The 20,912-nt window shown below is 37.1% G+C and overlaps 1 protein-coding gene across 3 annotated transcripts in view; it reads left to right on the forward strand.

Moving 5' to 3' along the window:
* The window catches only part of FAAH2 (fatty acid amide hydrolase 2), a 204,501-nt gene extending 188,004 nt beyond the window's left edge, over window positions 1–16,497 (forward strand). For all 3 annotated transcript variants that reach the window (XM_017519684.2, XM_017519685.2, XM_037735270.1), the window contains 2 exons: window positions 14,601–14,712; window positions 16,268–16,497. In XM_017519684.2, coding sequence (XP_017375173.1) covers window positions 14,601–14,712; window positions 16,268–16,470 — 315 coding nt within the window. In that variant the 3' untranslated portion in view covers window positions 16,471–16,497. The remainder of the gene's footprint in view (window positions 1–14,600; window positions 14,713–16,267) is intronic.
* The last annotated feature ends 4,415 nt before the right edge of the window (window positions 16,498–20,912 follow it).

Consider the following 20,912-nt stretch of genomic DNA (forward strand, 5'->3'; position numbering starts at 1 on the left):
TGAATCTGTAAATCGCTTTGGAGGGTATGGCCATTTTCACAATATTGATTATTCTTATCCATGAGCATTGAATGTTTGTCCAACTGTTTGTGTCCTCTCTTATTTCGTTGAGCAGTGGTTTGTAGTTCTCCTTGAAGAGGTCCTTTACATCCTTTCTTAGATGTATTCCTAGGTATTTTATTCCCTTTGTAGCAATTGTGAATGGCAGTTTGTTCTTGATTTGGTTCTTTTTAAGTCTGTCATTGGTCAATAGAAATGCTTGTGATTTCTGCATCTTGATTTTGTATCCTGGGACTTTGCTGAATTTGCTTATCAGTTTCAGGAGATTTTGCGCTGAGGTGATGTAGTCTTCAAAATATACAATCATGTCATCTTGAAGTAGAAACAATTTGACTACCTCCTTCACTAATTGAATACTTTTATTTATTTTTCTTACCTGATTGCTCTGGGTAGAATTTTCAATACTATATTGAATAGGAGTGATGAGAGAGGGCATCCTTGTCTAGTGCCAGATTTCAAAGGGAATGCTTGCAGTTTTTGCCCATTCAGTATGATATTGACTGTGGGTTTGTCATAAATATATTTTATTATTTTGAGATACGTTCCATCAATACCTAGTTTATTGAGAGTTTTTAGCATAAAGGCTGTTGAATTTTGTCAAAGGCCTCTCTGCATCTATTGAGATGATCATGTGAGTTTTGTGTTTGGTTCTGTTTATGTGGTTTATTTCATTTACAGGCTTGCATGTTGAATGAGCCTTGCATCTCCAGGATGAAGCTTACTTGGTCATATTGGATCAGATTTTTGATGTGCTGTTACAATTGGCTTGCCAATATTTTATTGAAGATTTTTGCACATATACTCATCATGAATATTGGCCGGATGTTTTCTTTGTTGAATCTCTGTTGGGGTTTGGTATGAGGATGATATTGGTGTCATAAAATGATTTCGGAAGGGTTCCCTCTTTTTCTATTTTTTGGAATAGTTTCAGAAGGAGTGGTACCAGCTCCTCTTTCTATATCTGGTACAATTCAGCTGTGAACCCATCTGGACCTGGGCTTTTTTTTTTTTGGTTGGTAGGCTATTAATTGTTGCCTCAAGTTCAGCCCTCGTTATTGGTCTATTCATGGTTTTGACTTCTTCCTGGTTTAGGATATTGAGGGTCCAAGTGTTCAGAAATTTATCCATTTCTTCTAGGTTTACTGGTTTATGTGCATAGTGTTGTTTGTAATAATATCTGATGGGAGTTTGTATTTCTGTGGAATCAATGGTGATATTTCCTTTATCATTTTTTATTGCATCTATTTGATTTTTCTCTTTCCTTTTTTATTAATCTGGCTAGTGGTCTGTCTATTTTGTTGATCTTTTCAAAATACCTGCTGCTTAAATTTATTGATATTTTGAAGGGATTTTTATGTTTCTATCTCCTTCAGCTCTGCTCTGATATTGGTTATTTCTTGTCTTCTGCTAGCTTTTTAGTATTTTTCATCTTGTTCCCCTAGCTCTGTGAATTTTGATGATAGGATGTTGATTTTAGATCTTTCCTTTCTTCTCATATGGGCATTTAGTGCTATAAATTTCCTTCCAGGCACTGCTTTAAATGTGTCCCTGAGATTGTGGCACTTGTCTTTGTTCTCATTGGTTTTGAAGAACGTCTTTATTTCTGCCTTCATTTCATTTTATTTATCAAGTAGTCCTTCAGGAGCTGTTTGTTCAGTTTCCATGTAGTTGTGCAGTTTTTAGTGAGTTTCTTAATTCTGAGTTCTAATTTGATTGCACTGTTGTCTGAGAGACTGTTTGTTATGATTTTCGTTCTTTTGCATTTACTGAGTAGGGATTTACTTCAAATTATGTTGTCAATTTTAGAATAGGATTGATGTGGTGCTCAGAATAATGTATATTCTGTGTATTTAGGGTGGAGAGTTCTGTATATGTCTATTAGGTTTGCTTGCTCTAGATCTGAGTTCATGTCCTGGATATCCTTGTTAGTTTTCTGTCTCGTTGATCTGTCTGTTATTGACAGTGGAGTGTAAAAGTCTCCCACTATTATTCTGTGGGAATCTAAGTCTCTTTGTAGGTCTTTAAAAACTTGGTTTTTGCATCTGGGTGCTCCTGTATTGGGTGCATATATATTTATGAACGTTAGCTCTTCTTGTTGCATTGATTCTTTTACCATTATGTAATGCCCTTCTTTGTTTCTTTTGATCTTTCTTGGTTTAAAGTCTATTTTATCAGAGACTAGGATTGCAATTCCTGCCTTTTTTTTTTTCTCTCCATTTGCTTGGTAAATCTTTTTCCATCCCTTTATTTTGAGCCTATGCGTGTCCTTGCATGTGAGATGGTTTTCCTGGATACAGCACACCACTGGGTCTTGACTTTTATGCAATTTGCCAGTCTGTGTATTTTGATTGGGGCATTTAACCTATTTACATTTAAGGTTAATATTGTTATGTGTGAATTTGATCCTGCCATTTTGATGCTAGCTGGTTGTTTTGCCCATTAGTTGACATAGTTTCTTCATTGTGTCGATGCTTTTTACCATTTGGTACTTTTTTCGAGTGGCTGGTACTGGTTTTTCCCTTCTATGTTTAGTGCTTCTTTCAGAAGCTCTTCTAAGACAGGCCTGGTGTTGTTGAAATCTCACAGCAATTGCTTGTTCATAAATGATTTTACTTCTCCTTCGCTTATGAAGCTTAGTTTGGCTGGATATGAAATTCTAGGTTGAAAGTTTTTTTCTTTAAATATGTTGAATATTGGCCCCCACTCTCTTCTGGCTTGCAGGGTTTCTACTGAGAGATCTGCCATGAGTCTCATGGGCTTCCCTTTTTCGGTAACCCAATCTTTCTTTCTGGCTGCCCTTAGTATTTTTTCCTTCATTTCAACCATGGTGAATCTGATGATTATGTGCCTTGGGGTTGTGTCTTTGTGGTGTTCTCTGTATTTCCTAGACTTGAATATTGGCTTGCCTTTCTAGGTTGGGGTTGTTCTCTTGGATAATATCCTGAAGAGTGTTTTCCAGCTTTGATTCATTCTCTCCATCACTTTCAGGTACACCTATCAAATGTAGATTACATTTTTTCACATAATCCCATATTCCTTGGAAGCTTTGTTCATTTCTTTTCACTCTTTTTTTTTATCTAACCTTGTCTTCTTATTTTATTTCATTGAGTTGGTCTGCAGTGTCTGATATCCTTTCTTCTGCTTGTTCGATTCAGCTATTGAAACTTGCGTATGCTTGGAATAGTTCTCGTGTTGTGGTTTTCAGCTGCATCAGGTTATTTATATTCTTCTCTAAGCTGTTTATTCTTGTTAGCATTTCTTCAAACGTTTTTTCAAGGTTTTGAATTTCTTTGCATTGTATTAGAACATGTTCCTTTAGCCCGGAGAAGTTTGTTATTACCCACCTTCTGAAACCTGTTTCTGTCAATTCAACAGACTCATTCTCCATCCAGCTTTGTTCCCTTGTTGTTGAGGAGTTTTGATCCCTTGGAGGAGAAGAGCTGTTCTGGTTTTGTGTGTTTTCACTCTTTTTGCACCGGTTTCTTTCCACCTTTGTGGATTTATCTACCTGTGCTCTTTGCAGTTGTTGACTTTCTGATGGGGTCTCTGAGTGGATGTCCTTTTTGTTGATGATGAAGTTATTTCTTTATGTTTTTTAGTTTTCCTTCTAACAGTCAGGCCCCTCTGCTGTAGGACTGCTGGAAGTCCACTCCAGACCCTGCTTGCCTGGGAATCACCTGCAGCAGCTGCAGAACAATAGGGATTTCTGCCCATTTCTTCTTCTGTTATCTTAGTGCCGGAAGAATACCAGTCAGATTTCAGCCTGAGCTCTCCTTTATGAGATGTCTTTTTGGATTTACGAGGGTTAGGAGCTGCTTGAGGAGCCAGTCTGACACTTATAGGAACTCAAGTTCTGAGCTGATCTCTGTTTTTCTGTTCAGAGCTGCTGGGCAGGTATGTTTAAGTCTTCTGCAGTGGAATTCATAACTGCTTTTTTTTCCCCTTGTGTCTGTCCTGGGAAGTTGTGGCTTTTTTAAGTTCCTGATGTGCTACTCCCTTTTGGGCAGTGATGCCCTGCCCAGCTAGGAGGTAGCCTAGTCACAGTTTGCCAGCAGAGGCGTGGCTGAGCTGCCATGAGCTCTGCCCAGCTGCTGTGTGTACTTTCTTAAGGTTTGCTGTGTGTATTTTCTAGACGTATAGTTAGAGCTGCCTAGTTAATGGCAGTGTGCCTCAGTAATGTCGTACTGCCTCTGTAATGGCAGTGTGCCTCAGTAATGTCAGACTGCCTCTGTAATGGCAGACTACCCTGGTAATTGTGGACTGCCTTGGTAGTGGTGGACTGCCTTGGTAATGGTAGATGCTCTTCCTCCCTCAAAGCTGGACTGTCCCAGGTCCAGCTGCACTTGTGAAACTCTCAGTCCAGAGGTTTTCAGATTGCTGGTCTTTGTGAGGGTGGGTCCTGCTGAGCCAGATCACCAGGCTCCCTGTTTCAGCCCTCTTTTTTTTCATTTGGATGGGCATCTCTGTCTCCCAGGTGTTCCAGGCACCAGTTGAAATGGCCACCCAGATTTGTGTTTTTGTGTGGAGACTGACTGTGCCACTGTGCTGGAAACTCGTGATCCTTTTCAGCTGAAGAATTTCCTGGTCTGTGGGAAGAAATAACTCATTTGGAAATGCAGTGACCACTCACCCCCTGCATTGTTCCCACTGGGAACTGCACTCCATAACTATTTCTATTCAGCCATCTTGGATTTATTCCCCTGAATTTTTTAACATTAAAAAAATATTAGTAATCTTCTCAGACCACTATTAAATAAAACTGAGTATCACTTCCTTTGGGAACTTTGGAAACTATGCAAATATGTGGAAATTAAACATGTTTCTTAATGATTATTAGGTCAATAAAGAAATTAAGATGGAAATGATAGAAATCTTTGAAACAAATGAAAAGGAAAACACAACACATCAAATTCTGTGGGCCACAGAAAAAGAATTTCCAAGAGGGATGTTCATAGCATTAAATGCCTATACTAAAAATGTAGGAACATTACAAATTAACAACCTAATGGTGGACTACCAAGAAATAGAAATACAAGAAAAAACTAAACCAAAAGTCGACATAAGAAAATGAGGAAAAAAAAATCCCAATGAAACTAAATAAAATAGAAACCAAAAAGAAAAGATAAAGATGCAAAGGATCAGTGAAACAAGAAGTGTTTGTTCTTTAAAAAGTTAAACAGAAATAATTCAGTGGCCAGATTAAGCATGAAAAAAAGAGATTACAACCAATTCAGAAATTAAAAAAGAGAGATTACAACAAAATCAGAAATGCAAAAGAAGACATTATAAATAATATCACAGAAATACAAAGATTCTCAAAAATTATTATTATCAACTCTACTTCCACACACAAGAAAATCTAGGGTGAACAAATAAATTTCTGGAAACATGTAACCTCCCAAATTTGAACCAGGAAGGAATAGAAAGCCTGAGCAGACCTATAATAATAGCAACATTGAATAAGAAATAATTTTTAACAAAGGAATTTCAGAACTAAATGTATTTACAGATGAGTTATTCCATATATACAAAGAAGAATAAACAGTTGTTTTGAAATTGTTTCAAAAGTTCAAAGAGGCCAGAATTCTTTGTAACTCATTCAATGACACCACTATCACCCTGATACCAAAACCATACAAGAACACAACAACTGCAGAAAAACTACGGGTCAATTATCTGGAAAAACATAGATTGAAAAATCCTCAGCAAAATGCTAGAAAACAAAATTCAACAGCACATAAAAATGATAATATACAGTAAACAACTGGGTTTCATATTAGCAATATAAGGATGATTTAACATATACGAATCAATAAAGGTCATATATTGCATAAACAGAAATATAAACAAAACTGTATAATTATCTGAACAGATGCAGGAAAAGCATTTAATAAAATGTAGCATTGTTTTATTATACTTTAAGTTCTATTATACACATGTAGATCTTGCAGGATTGTTACATATGTATACACATGCCATGTTCATTTGCTGCCTCCATCCCCCCTTCACCTACATTAGGTGTTTCTCCTATGTTATCCCTCCACAACATCCCCACACCCTGCTGTCATTCCCCTAGTCCCCCAGCCACCAACTGACATAAGTGTGTGATGTTCCTCTCCCTGTGTCCATGTGTTCTCACTGTTCGATACCCACTTAAGGGTGAGAACATGTGGTGTTTGGTTGTCTGTTCTGGTCTCAGTTTGCTGAGAATGATAGTTTCCAGTTTCATCCATGTCCCTGCAAATGACATGAACTCATCGTTTTTGATGGCTGCATAGCATTCCATGGTGTATATGTGCCGCATTTTTTTTAATCCAGTCTATCATTGATGGGCATTTGGGTTGATTCCAAGTCTTTGCTATTGTCAACAGTGCCACAATGAACATACGTGTGCATGTGTCTTTATAATAGAACAATTTATAATCCTTTAGATATATACCCAGTAATGGAATTGCTGGGTCAAATGGTATTTTTATTTCTGGGTCCTTGAGGAAGTGCCACACAGTCTTCCATAATGGCCGCTCTAATTTACACTCCCACCAATAATATAAAAGCATTCGTATTTCTCCACATCCTCTCCAGCATCTGCAGTCACCAGAATTTTTAATGATTGCCATTCTAACTGGCATGATTTTGTTTCTCAATATGGATTTGATTTGCATGCCTGTAATGACAAGTGATAATGAACATTTTTTCATATGTTTGTTGGCTGCATAAATGTGTTCTTTTGAAAAGTGCTTGTTCATATCCTTTACCCACTTTTTGATGGGGTATTTGTTTTGTTCTTGTAAATTTGTTTTAGTTCTTTGTATATTGTGGATATTAGCCCTTTGTCAGATGGGTAGCTTGCAAATTGTTTTTTTTTTTCCATTCTGTTGGTTGCTGGTTCACTCTAATGATTGTTTCTTTGGCTGTGCAGAAGTTCTTAAGTTTAATTAGATCCCATTGGTCTATTTTGACTTTTGTTGCCATTGCTTTTGGTGTTTAAGTTATGAAGTCCTTGCCTATACCTACGTCCTAAATGGTATTGCCTATGTTTTCTTCTAGGGTTTTTATGGTGTTAGGTCTTATGTTTAAATCTTTAATCCATTTGGAGTTATTTTTTGTATAAGGTGTAACCAATGGATCCAGTTTCAGCTTTCTGCACAAGGTTAGCCAGTATTCCCAACACCATTTATTAAACAGGGAAGCCTTTCTTAATAAACTAGGTTTTGATGGAATGCATCTCAAAATAATAAAAGCTATCTATGACAAACCCACAGCCAATATCATACTAAATGGGCAAAAACTGGAAGAATTCCCTTAGAAAACTGTCACTGGACAAGTGTGCCCTCTCTCACTATTCCTATTTAATATAGTATTAGAAGTTCCAGCCAGAGTAATCAAGTAAGAAAAGGAAATAAAGGGTATTTAATTAGAAAAAAGTAAGTTAAATTGTCTTTATTTGCAGACAACATGATTGTATATTTAGAAGACCCCATCATCTCAGCCTGAAATCTCCTTAAGATGATAAGCAATTTCAGCAAAGTGTCAGGATACAAAATGAATTTGCAAAAATCACAAGCATTCCTGTACACCAATAACACACAAATAGAGAGCCAAATCATGAATCAACTCCCATTCACAATTACTATAAAGAGAATAAAATACCTAAGAATACAGGTAACAAAAACGTGAAGGACGTTTTCAGGTAAAACTACAAACCACTGCTCAAGGAAATGAGTGGACACAAATAGATGGAAAAACATTCCATGCTCATGGTTAGGAAGAATAAATATCTTGAAAATGGCCACACTACCCAAAGTAATTTATAGATTCAATGCTATCCCCATCAAGCTACCAATGACCTTCTTCACAGAACTGGAAAAAACTACCTTAAACTTTATATGGAACCAAAAAATAGCCCACATATGCAAGACAATCCAAAGAAAAAGAACAAAGATGGAGGCATCACACTATCTGACTTCAAACTATACCATAAGACTACAGTAATAAAAACATGTGATAATGGTACCAAACCAGAGATATAGACCAATGGAACAGAACAAAGGCCTCTCAAGTCATGCCACACACCTAAAACCATCTGATCTTTGACAAACCTGAGAAAATGTAGCATCTTTTTATGATAAACACTCTCAGCAACCTAGGCATACAATGAACATGTCTCAATGTAATAAAGTCCACATATAACAAACCCAAATCTAACATCACTGAATGGAGAAAAGTTGAAAGCATTCCCACTAAGATCTAGAACAAAACAAGGAGGCCCGCTTTTACCACTCTTATTCACCATAGTACTGGAAGTCCTAGCCAGAGCAATCTGGCAAAATAAAGAAATAAAAGACATTAAAATTGGAAAAGAAGTCATTTTTTTCCTGTTATGTGATTATATAATCTTATATGTAGAAAATCCTAAATACTCCGGAAAAAAAAAAATCTAGATTTGGTAAAAGAACTCAGTAACATTTTAGGATACAAAATCCATGTGTAAAAATTAGTAGCATTTTATACCCCAATAACAGTGTTGTTCAGAATAAAATCAAGAAAGCAATTCCATTTACATTAGCTACAAAACATAAATTAAGTAGGAACTCCATGTTAATAAATTAACAAAAAGATGAAAGATATATGTCAGTAAAACTACAAAATACTGATTAAAAAATGTATATGACACAAATCAAGAAACATTCCATGCTGGTGGATTGGAAGAATTAGTGTAAATAAAATTACCATACTGCTCAAAGCAATCTACAGATTCAATACGATTGCTACCATAATATCAGTGTCATTTTTTAAAGAATTAGAAAACACTCTTAAAATTTACATACAACCAAAATAGAGCCTGAATTGCCAGAATGCCAATAGTTCTAAGCAAAAAGAATAAAGTTGGATGCATCACACTACCAGCCTTCAAATTATACTACAACGTATAGTAATTAAGATAGCATGGTGCCACTATTAAAAAATAGGCCGGACGCAATGGCTCACACTTGTAATGTCAGCACTTTGGAATGCCGAGGCAGGCGGATCACCTGAGGTCAGAAGTTCAAGACCACAGTGGGCAACATGGTAAAACCCGTCTTCACTAAAATACACAAATTTAGCCCGATGTATGGCCCATGCCTTTAGTTCTAGCTACTCGTGAGGCTGAGGCAAGAGAATCGCTTGAACCTGAGGCAGAGGTTGCAATGAGCCGAAATCATGCCATTGCACATAGACACATAAACCAAAGGAATAGAATAGAGAACCCAGAAACAAAGCAACATATTGACAGCCAATATGACATTGACAAAATTGAGAACATACACTTGGGAGAGGATACACTGTTCAATAATTGGTGCTGTGACAATTGGATTGCTATATATAGAACAATGAAACTGGACCCCTGTCTTTCACCATATTAAAAAATCAAGTGGACTTGGATGAACCTGGAAACCATCATTCTCAGCAAACTGACAGAAAAGCAGATCAAACACCACGTATTCTCACTCATAGGCGGGTGTTGAATAATGAGAATACATGGACACAGGGAGGGGAGCACTACACACTGGGGTCAGTTGGGGAAAAAGGGGAGGGACGGTGGGGGGTGGGGAGTTGGGGAGAGATAGCAAGGGGAGAGATGCCAGATGTAGGTGATGGGGAGGAAGGCAGCAAATCACACTGCCACGTGTGTACGTATGCAACAATCTTGCATGTTCTTCACATGTACTCCAAAACCTAAAATGCAATAAAATAAATAAATGGGGAAAAATAAATAAAAAATCAAGTCAAGATGTTTTAAAGTCTTAAATATATGACCTGACAATATAAAAACAGTAGACGAAAACCTAGGGTAAACTCTCGTGAACATTTGTCTAGCAAAGAATTTAGAACTGAGACCTCAAAAACACAGGTAAAAAAAACAAAAATGGACAAATAGGGCTTAAACTAAAAATCTCCTGTGTAGTTAAATAAAAAATCTGTGGAGTGAACAACCTGTATAGTGGGAGAAAATGTTTGCAAACTATGCATTTGACAGTGAATAATATCCAAAATTTCCAAGAAAGCTCAGAAAAACTCATTGAGAACAGAAACCCCAAATAATCCCATTGAAATGTGGGCAAAGGATGTGAATAGACATTTTTCAAAAGAAGACATACAAATGGCTAATAGGCAAGTGAAAAACTGCTCAACAATCAATAATTATCAGAGAAATGCAAATTAGATCCACAATTAGATTTTTTTCTTATACCAGTCAGAGTGTCTACTATTAAAGTGACAAACAATATCAAGTGTTGGCAATGATGTGGAGAAAAGGAAACTGGTACATACTTTTGGTGAAAATGTAAATTAGAACAACCCCTGCAGAAAACAAGATAGAGATTTCCAAAAATACTAAAATAGAACTACTGCTCAATCCAGCAGTTTCACTACTGGGTATCATTTTGAAGGAAAAGAAATCAATATATCAAAAAGGCACTGCACTCTATGTTGACCGCAGGACTACTCACAATAGTCAAAATATGGAATCCACTGAAGTGTTCATCAGCACATAATTGTATAAAGAAAATGTGGTATTTGTGCACAAGAACATACATTCAGCCACAAAAAACTAATAATATCTTGTCATTTGCAACAACATGGATGGAACTTGAGGCCATTATCTTACATTAAACAAGTTAGATACAGAAAGACAATAAGATGTTTTAAATAATTGTGTACACATGGATGTAGCATGAACAATAATAGTCAATGCAGACTCAGAAGGGTGATGGGTTTGGGAGGGGACTGGATTATGCTAAATTATTTAATGGATACAATATACTTCATTCAGGTGATAGATATCTTAAAAGCTCTGACTATACCATTACACAATTTACACATGTAACAAAATTACTCCTGTACCCCATAAGTTTGTACAAATAAAAATTGTTGTTGTAGTTATTAATTTTTATTGATTTGTCTTTTAGTGTGGTTTACACATTGCAATTAGTGTTAATGTATTTTATATTGGTTGGAGTACAAAATATTACCAGTGAGTTTTATATCTCCACATGATTTCCTGTTGTTTGTTAATTTCATTTTTTTTTCAGATTGAAAAATTTCTTTACCATTTTTTAAAGACAAGTCTGGTGGTTGTGAAATCCCACAGGTTTTGTCTATCTGAGAGTGTCTTTATTTCTCCTTCATAGTTGATAGATAATTTTGCTCAATATAATAATCTAGTTTGGAAGTTTATTTTCCTTCCATCCATTGAATATGTCTTCTCACTTTCTCCTGGCCTCTAAGGTTTCCATTGAGAAACCTACTGCCAGATGTCGCAGAGCATCTTTATTTTTCCTTGCTACGTTTTTTGCTGCTTTTAGCATCTTTTCTTTATCCATGACCTTTGAGAGTTTGACATATTTTCCTTGAGGTAGTCTTATTTGGGTTGAATCTTCCTGGTGTTCTTTGACCTTCTTGTAGATGGACAGTTTTGCTTTTCTCTAGGTTTGAAAGTTCACAGTTATTACTTCCTTGAATAAAATTTTTACCCTCATCTCTTTCTCTACATCATCTTTAAGTCCAATTATCTTAGATTTGCCCTTTTGAGACTATTTTCTAGATACCATAGGTGTGTTTCATTCTCTTTTATTCTTTTTTTTCTTCTCACTGATTAATTTTGTTTGTGTTATTTGTATAAATGTAAGGAGTATGGTTTTGTTATACGAATATATTGCTTAGTGGTGAAGTCTGGGCTTTCATTGTAACCATCACCTGGATAATGTACATCATATCTGTTAAGTAATTTCTCATTTCTTACCCCTCTCCAACCCTCCCACTCTTCCAAGTCTCAGATATCTATTATTTCACTAAGTGTGCACGCTATTTAGTTCCCACTCATAATTGAGGACACGCAGTATTTGACTTACTGTTTTTTGTTATTTCCCTCAAGATACTGGCCCAAAGGCCATACATGTTGCTGCAAAATACACAGTTTCTTTTTATGACTGAATTCTATTCCATTGAATAACTTTTTATACAAGCTGTCTTCAAGCTTACTAATTACTCTTTCTATTTGATTAATAATGCATTTGAGAGATTCTGATGAATTTTCAGTTTGCCAACTGAATTTTTCTTCTTCAGAATTTCTGCTTAACTTTTTAAACTTTAATCTTTATAAAAAATTTCTCTGACAGAATTTCAAATTCCTTCTCTGTGTTATCTTTAAGTTCATTAACCTTTCTCAACACACCTATTTTCAATTCTCTGCCTGACAATTCACATATTTCTGCTACTCCAGAATTGGCCACTGGTGCCCTATTTAGTTCTTTTGGTTAAGTTATATTTTCCTGGATGTTTTCAATGCTTATGGACATTTAATAATGTCTGAACATTAAAGAGTTAGGTTTTCTTTTTTAATATTCACAGTCAGGACTTGGCTTTACCCATCCTTATTGAAAAGACTTTCCATGTATTCAAAGAGGATTGAGTGTTGTCCCGTAGGCGTATGTTCACTAAATCCATAATGACACTAGGAAACGTCTTAAGCTCAGGAATACTGCAACTCTTGCCAACTCCTAAAGGCACTGCTTTGGTGGGATTGAGTAATATAAGGGAAAACTTCCTGAGTCACTAGGTAAAATACCTCACTCTCTTCTCTCTCTTTCCCCCAATATGAAGGAGTCTGTTTTCGTGTTGAGTTGTCTAGAATTGGGAAAGGGGTAACATGAATATGCCTGTGTCCACTACAGCTGGCAATGTGCTGGGTTAAACATTAAGCTAGCACAGTACTGGGTCTCATCCAAGGCTCATGGCAACTAGTGCCTGACTAATGTTTGTAGGAGACTCAACTGCTCTTGAGTCAGAAGGTGGGAAATCCTCCTGGTACTGAGTTCTTTCCTTCAGGGCAGTCAATTCCTTTCTGGCTAGAGTGGGTCTAGAAAGGCCATTCAGGAGCTCAGGTCTCTTATCAGGGGCTTCAGGAATCTCCTTGTTGCTTCATTTTACTATAGCTGAACTGGTACCCAAGTTGCAAGGCCAAGTCCTCTGTACTCTTCCCACTCCTTTCCCAAAGCCACAGAAGTCTCTTCACCAGCTAGACTGCCTGGAGTTAAAGGAAGGATGATGCATACACTGCTTTGGTCACCACACCTAGTGTTACACTAGATTGGATGCATCCCAAATCAAATGCCTACAAGGTAACAGTGCAGCTCCAGGGTTTTTCCAAGGACTGTAGTCCTTGTGGCCTGATTGCCACTCAAATTTACTTCAGGCCTCAGGCTGTGTTAGTCAGCTAGTGGTGGAACCAGTCAGGACTGACCTCCCACTGGAGCTGAGAATTTCCCTCTCATTCAGAACTAATCTAAATGTTCCCTGCTTTGGTGCCAGCATAATTTTTCTGTGTTGCATTGCACTGGGACAGGGCAGGACTGAGTTCCAATGCAAAGTAACCCATTAACTTTACTCACTGTCCTGTAAGCATACCAATTCACTTTCAATGAGGTGCTCATGGACAATGGGCAGTGGGGGGTGGGGTTGTTGTAGGCAATGGGAGACCATTTTTCCTACTCTTTTCAATGCCTCTTTTATTAATATTATTTTAAAACCAGTTATTGTGATTACTCACTTTATTGGCTCTTATGAATGTGCTTTCTTGCATGCACAGTTGTTTTATTTGGGGTTCTTGCAGGGAGGCTGATTGGTGAAGCATTCTATTCAGCAATCCTGCTCTGCCATCACTTCCCTATAACAGGCTTATTGAGTTATAATTCACATAACATGCAATGTGCCTATTTAATGCATACAATTTAATGGGTTTTAGTACATTCAGAGTTGTGCAAAAATCATCATAATTTTAGAAGTTTTTTTTTTTTTGGAGACAGTCTCACTCTGTCACCAGGCACCAGGCTGGAGTGCAGTGACATAACCTCAGCTCACTGCAACCTCTGCCTCCCAGGTTCAAGCAATTCTCCTGCCTCAGCCTCCCAAGTAGCTGGGACTACAAGAGCGCACCACCATGCCCAGCTAATTTTTTTGTATTTTTAGTAGAGACAGGTTTTCACCATGTTGGCCAGGATGGTCTCGATCGCTTGACGTCGTGATCCGCTCATTTTGGCCTCCCAAAGTACTGGAATTACAGGCGTGAGCCACCGCACCTGACCTAGAACACTTTCATCATTCCTAAAAAGACCTCATACTCATTATCAGTCACTCTACATTCCACTCGCCCCTCCACACTCTTAAGTAACCAAGAATCTACTTTCTGTCTCAATAGATTTGATTATTCTGGATATATCATGCAAAAAGACTCATACATGTGCAATGTCTTGTTACTGACTTCTTTAACTAGGCACAATATTTCAAGTTTTATCTATATTGTATTATATATCAGTACTTAATTATTTTGTGTGGCTCAATAATATTTTATTGCATCAATGAATTTTATTTATGTACTTATCGTTTGACTTGTATTTGGCTATTATTAATAATCCCACTATAAAACTTTTATAGATGTTTTTGTCCTAACGATAATATTTTGAGAAAATACTTTTGTATTATATTTCTTGTCTTTATCTCAGGAACCCTTGAAATTTGTGGATTTGCTTGGTGACCATGGGAAACATGTAACTCCCCTGTGGGAGTTGATCAAATGGTGCCTGGGTCTGTCAGTGTACACCATCCCTTCCATTGGTATGTAAATAATCTTCTACCTAGACCAGCTTTTTTGTCCTGTAATATTTCTATATAAATTTTTGACTAAAAGCCCCATGCAAGTCCAAAATCTAGCAGGACAGTGAAATCTTAAAGCTCCAAAATGATTTCCTTAGACTCCATGTCTCACATCCTGGTCATGCTGATGCAAGAAGTGGGTTCCCATGATCTTGGGCAGCTCCACCCCTATGGCTTTGCAGGATATAGCTTTCCTCCCAGTTGCTTTCATGTGTTGGCGTTGAGTGTCTGCAGCCCTTCCAGGTGTACTGTGCAAGCTGCCAGTGGGTCTATCATTCTGGGGTCTGGAGGACATGGCCCTATTCTCACAGCTCCAGCAGGCAGTACTCCATTGGAGACTTTGTGTGAGGGCTTCAACCTCACATTTCCCTTCCACACTGCCATAGCAGAGGTTCTCTATGAAAGAATTTTCCCTGGAACACACCTCTGACTGGTCAATCAGGCATTTCCACACATCCTCTAAAATCTAGGCAGAGGTTCCCAAATCTCAATTCTTGATTTCTGCTCACGCACAGGTCCAACACCATGTGGAAGCCACCAAGGCATGGGGCTTGCATCTTTGGAAGCAATGACCTGAGCTCAATATTGGCCCCTTTTAGCCATAGCTCTAGCATGGTTAGAGGGGCTGGGATGCAGGGCACCAAGTCCCTGGACTGCACACAGCAGTGGGGCCCTGGGCCTGGCCTATGAAACCGTTTTTTTCCTGTTAGGCAAGATCATCTTTCCTGCTCTTTTAGGCCTCTGACCCTTCACTGTTCTGTCAGAGGCCTCTGATCTTGTGATGGGAGAGGCTGCCACAAAGGTCTCTGACATGCCCTGGAAACATTTTCCCCGTTGTCTTGGACATTAACATTTGGCTCTTCCTTACTTATGCAAATTTCTGTAGCTGGCTTGAATTTTTCCTAAGAAAATGCTTTTTTTTTTTTTTTTTCTTTTTCTATCCATCATCAGGCTGCAAATTTTCCAAACTTTTTTCTCTATTTCCCTTTTCTAAGGGTCTCGCTCTGATGTCTAGGCTGGAGTGGAGTGGGGCAATCATGACTCACTATAGCATCAACCTCCTGGGCTTAAGAAATCTGGGACTGCAGGGGTTCACCACCACACCTGGCTAATTTTTGTATTTTTAGTAGAAATGGGGTTTCATCATATTTCCAAAGCTGATCTTAAACTCCTGGGTTCAAGTGATCTGCTGGTCTTTGTCTCACAAAGTGCTGGGATTACAGGCATGAGCCACTGTGCCCAGCTATAATGGGTTTTTAATGATGTGAACAATACTTATGATACACTATGCTGTAGCAGAGGCTAGAAATTTTATATACAGCATTACTGAAACAAATTAGAAAGAGTTAAATGATTGACAATGGGTGATAAGATTATAAAGGTTTTTTTTTATTACTTTCTTACTTTCTCAGTGTTCTATAATGAATATGTATTACTTGAATAAGAAAAGATAAAGAACACTAGAAATTAAAATGAAGTTTATTACTTTAACTTGATATGTATTATTATTCTGTAGGACTGGCTTTGTTGGAAGAAAAGTTCAAATATAACAATGAGAAATACCAAAAGTTTAAGGCAGTGGAAGAAAGCCTGCGTAAAGAGCTGGTGGAGATGTTAGGTGATGATGGTGTGTTCTTATACCCCTCACATCCCACAGTGGCACCTAAGCATCATGTTCCTCTGACACGGCCTTTCAACTTTGCTTACACAGGTACCTAATTGTATTTCTTGCATTCTATAAATCTTAAAGAGATAGAGATGTATGTTTTGAAAAAAAAAACCATAATTTTCTTTTGCAGCTGGACAAGTTTTAATCATGCAGGTATAAAAATGTTGTGTGACTGAAAACTACAGAAAACAGTTGCTAATGTCATATGTGAAAGATACTTTGCCAATATCTGATCTGTCCACAAGAATCCTACAAGTGCATATGAGTATTTACATTTTACAGAACTGTGTCTCAGGGAGTTTCAGCCACTTGTCTTCTATCACACAGTGTTATTGCACTAGATCCAAAGTCTCCCATGGCTGCTCTGAATTAAACCAAGTTAAGCTTTCCTCAGGATCTGTGGCTTCCCAGAAGATTCTCATACAAAACACAACTCTCCAAGGAATTATTTACTCACCTTAGCTATCATCCCCTTTGAATTCAATTTGTTCTGTTGTTGACCAAACTAGTTTTTTTAAACTAGTTTTGAAGCCATGGATGGATCATGATTACGTGAGGCTTAAAGGCCCCTGGATATGTACTAGATCAGTTTCTATGGTTTCTCCAGAGTCTTGTGCCAGGGAACCACACTACTCTTTGAGATGAAGATAGAAAGATCTCCATCAAATACATGTTCACACTCAGTAAACCTGTGTTCCACTTAAACTTGGAATTCAGAATCCTTCAGTCTGCCATTTTCCATTTGTGCATCCTGGAGGAAGACACTGAATCTTTCTCAACTTGTTTCCTATCTAGGAAGTCAGAGTAATCTATGCCTTGCAGTGTTGCTGTTAAGATTAAATGAAATAATACATGTAAATTAACATAAGAGTTGTGGAGGATGAGGGAGAGCGTATAAAATAGTCCCTATCCATAATTTTCTCACTCTTAAACTCTCCTTGGCTTTAGTCACTCACTCTTAGCCTCTCCTTCCTTCCTTCCTTCCTTCCTTCCTTCCTTCCTTCCTTCCTTCTTTCCTTCCTTCCTTCCTTCCTTTTCCTTCCCTCCCTCCCTCCCTCCTTCCTTCCTTCCTTCCTATCTTTCTTTCTTTCTTCTTTCTTTCTTTCTTTCTTTCTTTCTTTCTTTCTTTCTTTCTTTCTTTCTTTCTTTCTTTCTTTCTCTTTCTTTCTTTCTTTCTTCTTTCTTTCTTTCTTTCTTTCTTTCTTTCTTTCTGTTTCTTTCTTTGTTTCTTTCTTTCATTCATTCTTTCTTTCTTTCTTTCTTTTTTCTTTCTTTCTTTCTTCTTTGCTTCTCTTTCTTTTGACAGAGTTTCATACTTGTTATGTAGGCTGGAGTACGTAATGGCACAATCTCATCTCACTGAAATCTCCAGGATCAACTGATTCTGCTGCCTTAGCCTCCCGAGTAGCTGGTATTACAGGAATGTGTAATATTCCTGTAGTATTACACACCCAGCTAATTTTTGTATTTTTAGTGAAGACAGGGCTTCGCCATGTTGGCCAGGCTGGTCTTGAAATCCTGACCTCAGGTGATTTGCCTGTCTTGGCCTCCCAAAGTGCTGGGATTACAGGCTTGTGCCACCATACCTGGCCTTAATTTCTTAAGTCTTTGAAAAAAAGTTCCTAAGTGGCTCTGTTTACATTTCCATCACCTAGTTACTCAGTTTCTGAAGACAGGGAAAACACTTTAGTCAATAGGATAGAACCCAAGGAAAAATATACTGGTTATACCTATTGGGGGGAATTTTCCTCAGCTTAAGGCTTCCCATCATTTGCAACTTTTCCCTCTGGTTTAGCCCTTGAACACATTTAGAGAGTGTCCATTGTAAGCCGGATGATATTCTAGATCATATGGATATAAGACCCATGATAGACGATAGCTGCAATTTATCAAGTACTTAAAATATATGAGATACTAGGAGCTAGAAATTCTATACATTATTTCATTTATGTTTCCTCCAAATCCCTCACAGCAACGAAGTTATATTTGTTTAAAACCTGAGGAAACTGAATGACTTATAAAGTGATTTAAAGGTCAGGGTCAAGAATGAAATTCAGTTGTATTCTATCTGACTTCAAATGCAATGTGATTTTTACTACATGCATTCGTTAATAATACTCAGTCATGTTTTGTTTTTGTTGTCCTTACTAAAGCTAAAAATATATGAGGTTTAAGAGACCTTGTGTCAAAGATGTAGAATTGTTGGATGCCAAATACATTAATGTTTTGTTCCTGGTTCTTATTCTTTCTTTTTTTTTTCTGCTAAGAAATACACTTCTCAGTTTCTCAAGCTTGTATAGGCTTCTTATGTTTGTCTCCTACTTACAAGATATGTAAATTAAATCAGATATTTAGTTTTTGAGCCTTGACTTTCTTACAGCTAAGATGAGGATGCTACATTGACTTTGCAGGATGGTTGGAAGGATATAAGAATGTGGACAGTTCTTTAAAAGTATTAATAGTGATAATAGTATCATTTATTGAACACATGCATATGTTTATGTTGATATTAACTTAGGTAATATCAATATCTCTGCTTTACTTCATGGTACTAGCTATATATATTTTCCTTGCTTTATCTGTTCCTAGAATTGTTCTGAGTTTTGCCTATCTCATCTCATTTTTCTCACAGCAGCCCTATAAGAGGGAGTAACTATTATTGTCCTAATTTTACAGATGAAGGAATTTATATAAAAAAAACTTTAGAAGGCATTTTCAAAATCACATAGCTAAGATATTATAGGAACTGGGAATTTAACCCATGATCACTGATTTCAGAGGAAGTGACAATATTTATTACTCATAAGAGGAAACAGAAGGCTGAACAGGGTCTATCAGCTATGAAGTGAAGTGATAAGAATTCAAACCCAGCTCTGTCTGACTCCAAATATTATTGCTCTTAATTAATTATTTTCCCTTGATCTTCTGCCTCACTTGGTGATCAGTAAACCAAAACACCTCCTCCTACTTTGCTCCATTGACACTCTACAATGAGAATAAACTTTTAAAGTATGTGTTGTGGACTATATTTTGTGCACTAGTGTTAGATGAGTCAGATGCATTCCATGTTCTCAGGGAGCTCTAAGTTAGGACAAGAGACAAACAAATGTTAACAGAGAATTACAATAAAAGGAAACAAAAGAAGGCTTTCCGGAGTAGGTGACCCCCTACCTGGATCTTGAAGGAAAAGTAGAAATTACTTAGAGGAACGATGTTGGGCAAGTAATACAATGGTTCAGGCAGTAGAAACCCATGAGCAATGGAACAGAAAGACACATCAAGAACACTGTGGACAGAGGGTATAAACACTACATTAACTGGAGAAAGTAAATTTTTAATGTAGGAGTGAGAGGAGGAGCATGAGTTTAAAAAGGTAAGCATGTCATGGATAACATTCACAGCCATGCTAAAAACTGCAACAAACATATATTATGTTACTTGTCTTGGCAGCCTGCTTCATCCTTTTTTCTTTGCATACTGTCACTGGAATAACACCGTAATGAAAGACTAGACTGCAGATTCTTAGAATATTTGATTAGCCTATGCCATTTCTTGATAACATACAATTAATAATGTTTTACTTCATTGTAACTCAAATAAGTTATTTACAGTTTTCTTCCACTTTGGTCCTACCACAATTATCACATAATACCTATATGTCATAATAATTGGGAGTGGTGATTACCAGGAGAGATGAAAGGAAACAGCTTACAAAAGTGGCCTTCCACTGGCTTTCTCCTCTCTCTCTACTTTAGTTTAGGTGTTTGTTTGTACTGAAAGATCTCCTGGACCATTTATATCCTGAGATAAACAGCATTGGCCATACAGCATTTTAAGGGTCTCATCCAAGAAACCCATTGATCTTGATACTAGGAATACTAAGCAGATTTTTTGTAACCTCTGCAACAACGAGCATTAGCATGAAACTCAAAATTTATATGTCAAGTTTGGCAAGATCATAACATGTCATTCTCAAGGGCCCCTTTTGTACCTATGCCAGTCATTAAAAATTGATTACAGCATTCTTTTTCTCTGAGAACAAACTTGACTTTGTGATGTTTCAACAGAATGGGCTTGGTCACCTCACCAATTGATAAGATAGACACACAAAATAAAATGTTCATGTAGTCTAAGCAAAAATTCTACATAACAAAATACCATGCTATATTTTAAGCTCCAGAAAGGCTGTAGTCTGTTTCTATCTAGTTCACCTATGTAATCCCCATTGACTAGGACATTGCATTTGCACAAAATGCATAATTACTTTTTGTTAAACTAACAAACAAATAAACACGTAAATAAAAATATGAATAAGTAAGAATGAGCCTCCCAGAATAGTTGAGTAAGAAGCTCAGCAAATTCTTTCTCAAACAAACCAGCAATAAAACTGGAAAAAGTTATGGAAACAACCATTTCAAGTGTGAAAATTGATCAAATGGTGTAAATCAAATTCAGGAGCATTTATTCAAGAAAAATTAGTGATTCCTAATAA

Source organism: Cebus imitator, unplaced genomic scaffold, assembly GCF_001604975.1.
Source record: "Cebus imitator isolate Cc_AM_T3 unplaced genomic scaffold, Cebus_imitator-1.0 Scaffold766, whole genome shotgun sequence".
Classification (NCBI taxonomy): domain Eukaryota; kingdom Metazoa; phylum Chordata; class Mammalia; order Primates; family Cebidae; genus Cebus; species Cebus imitator.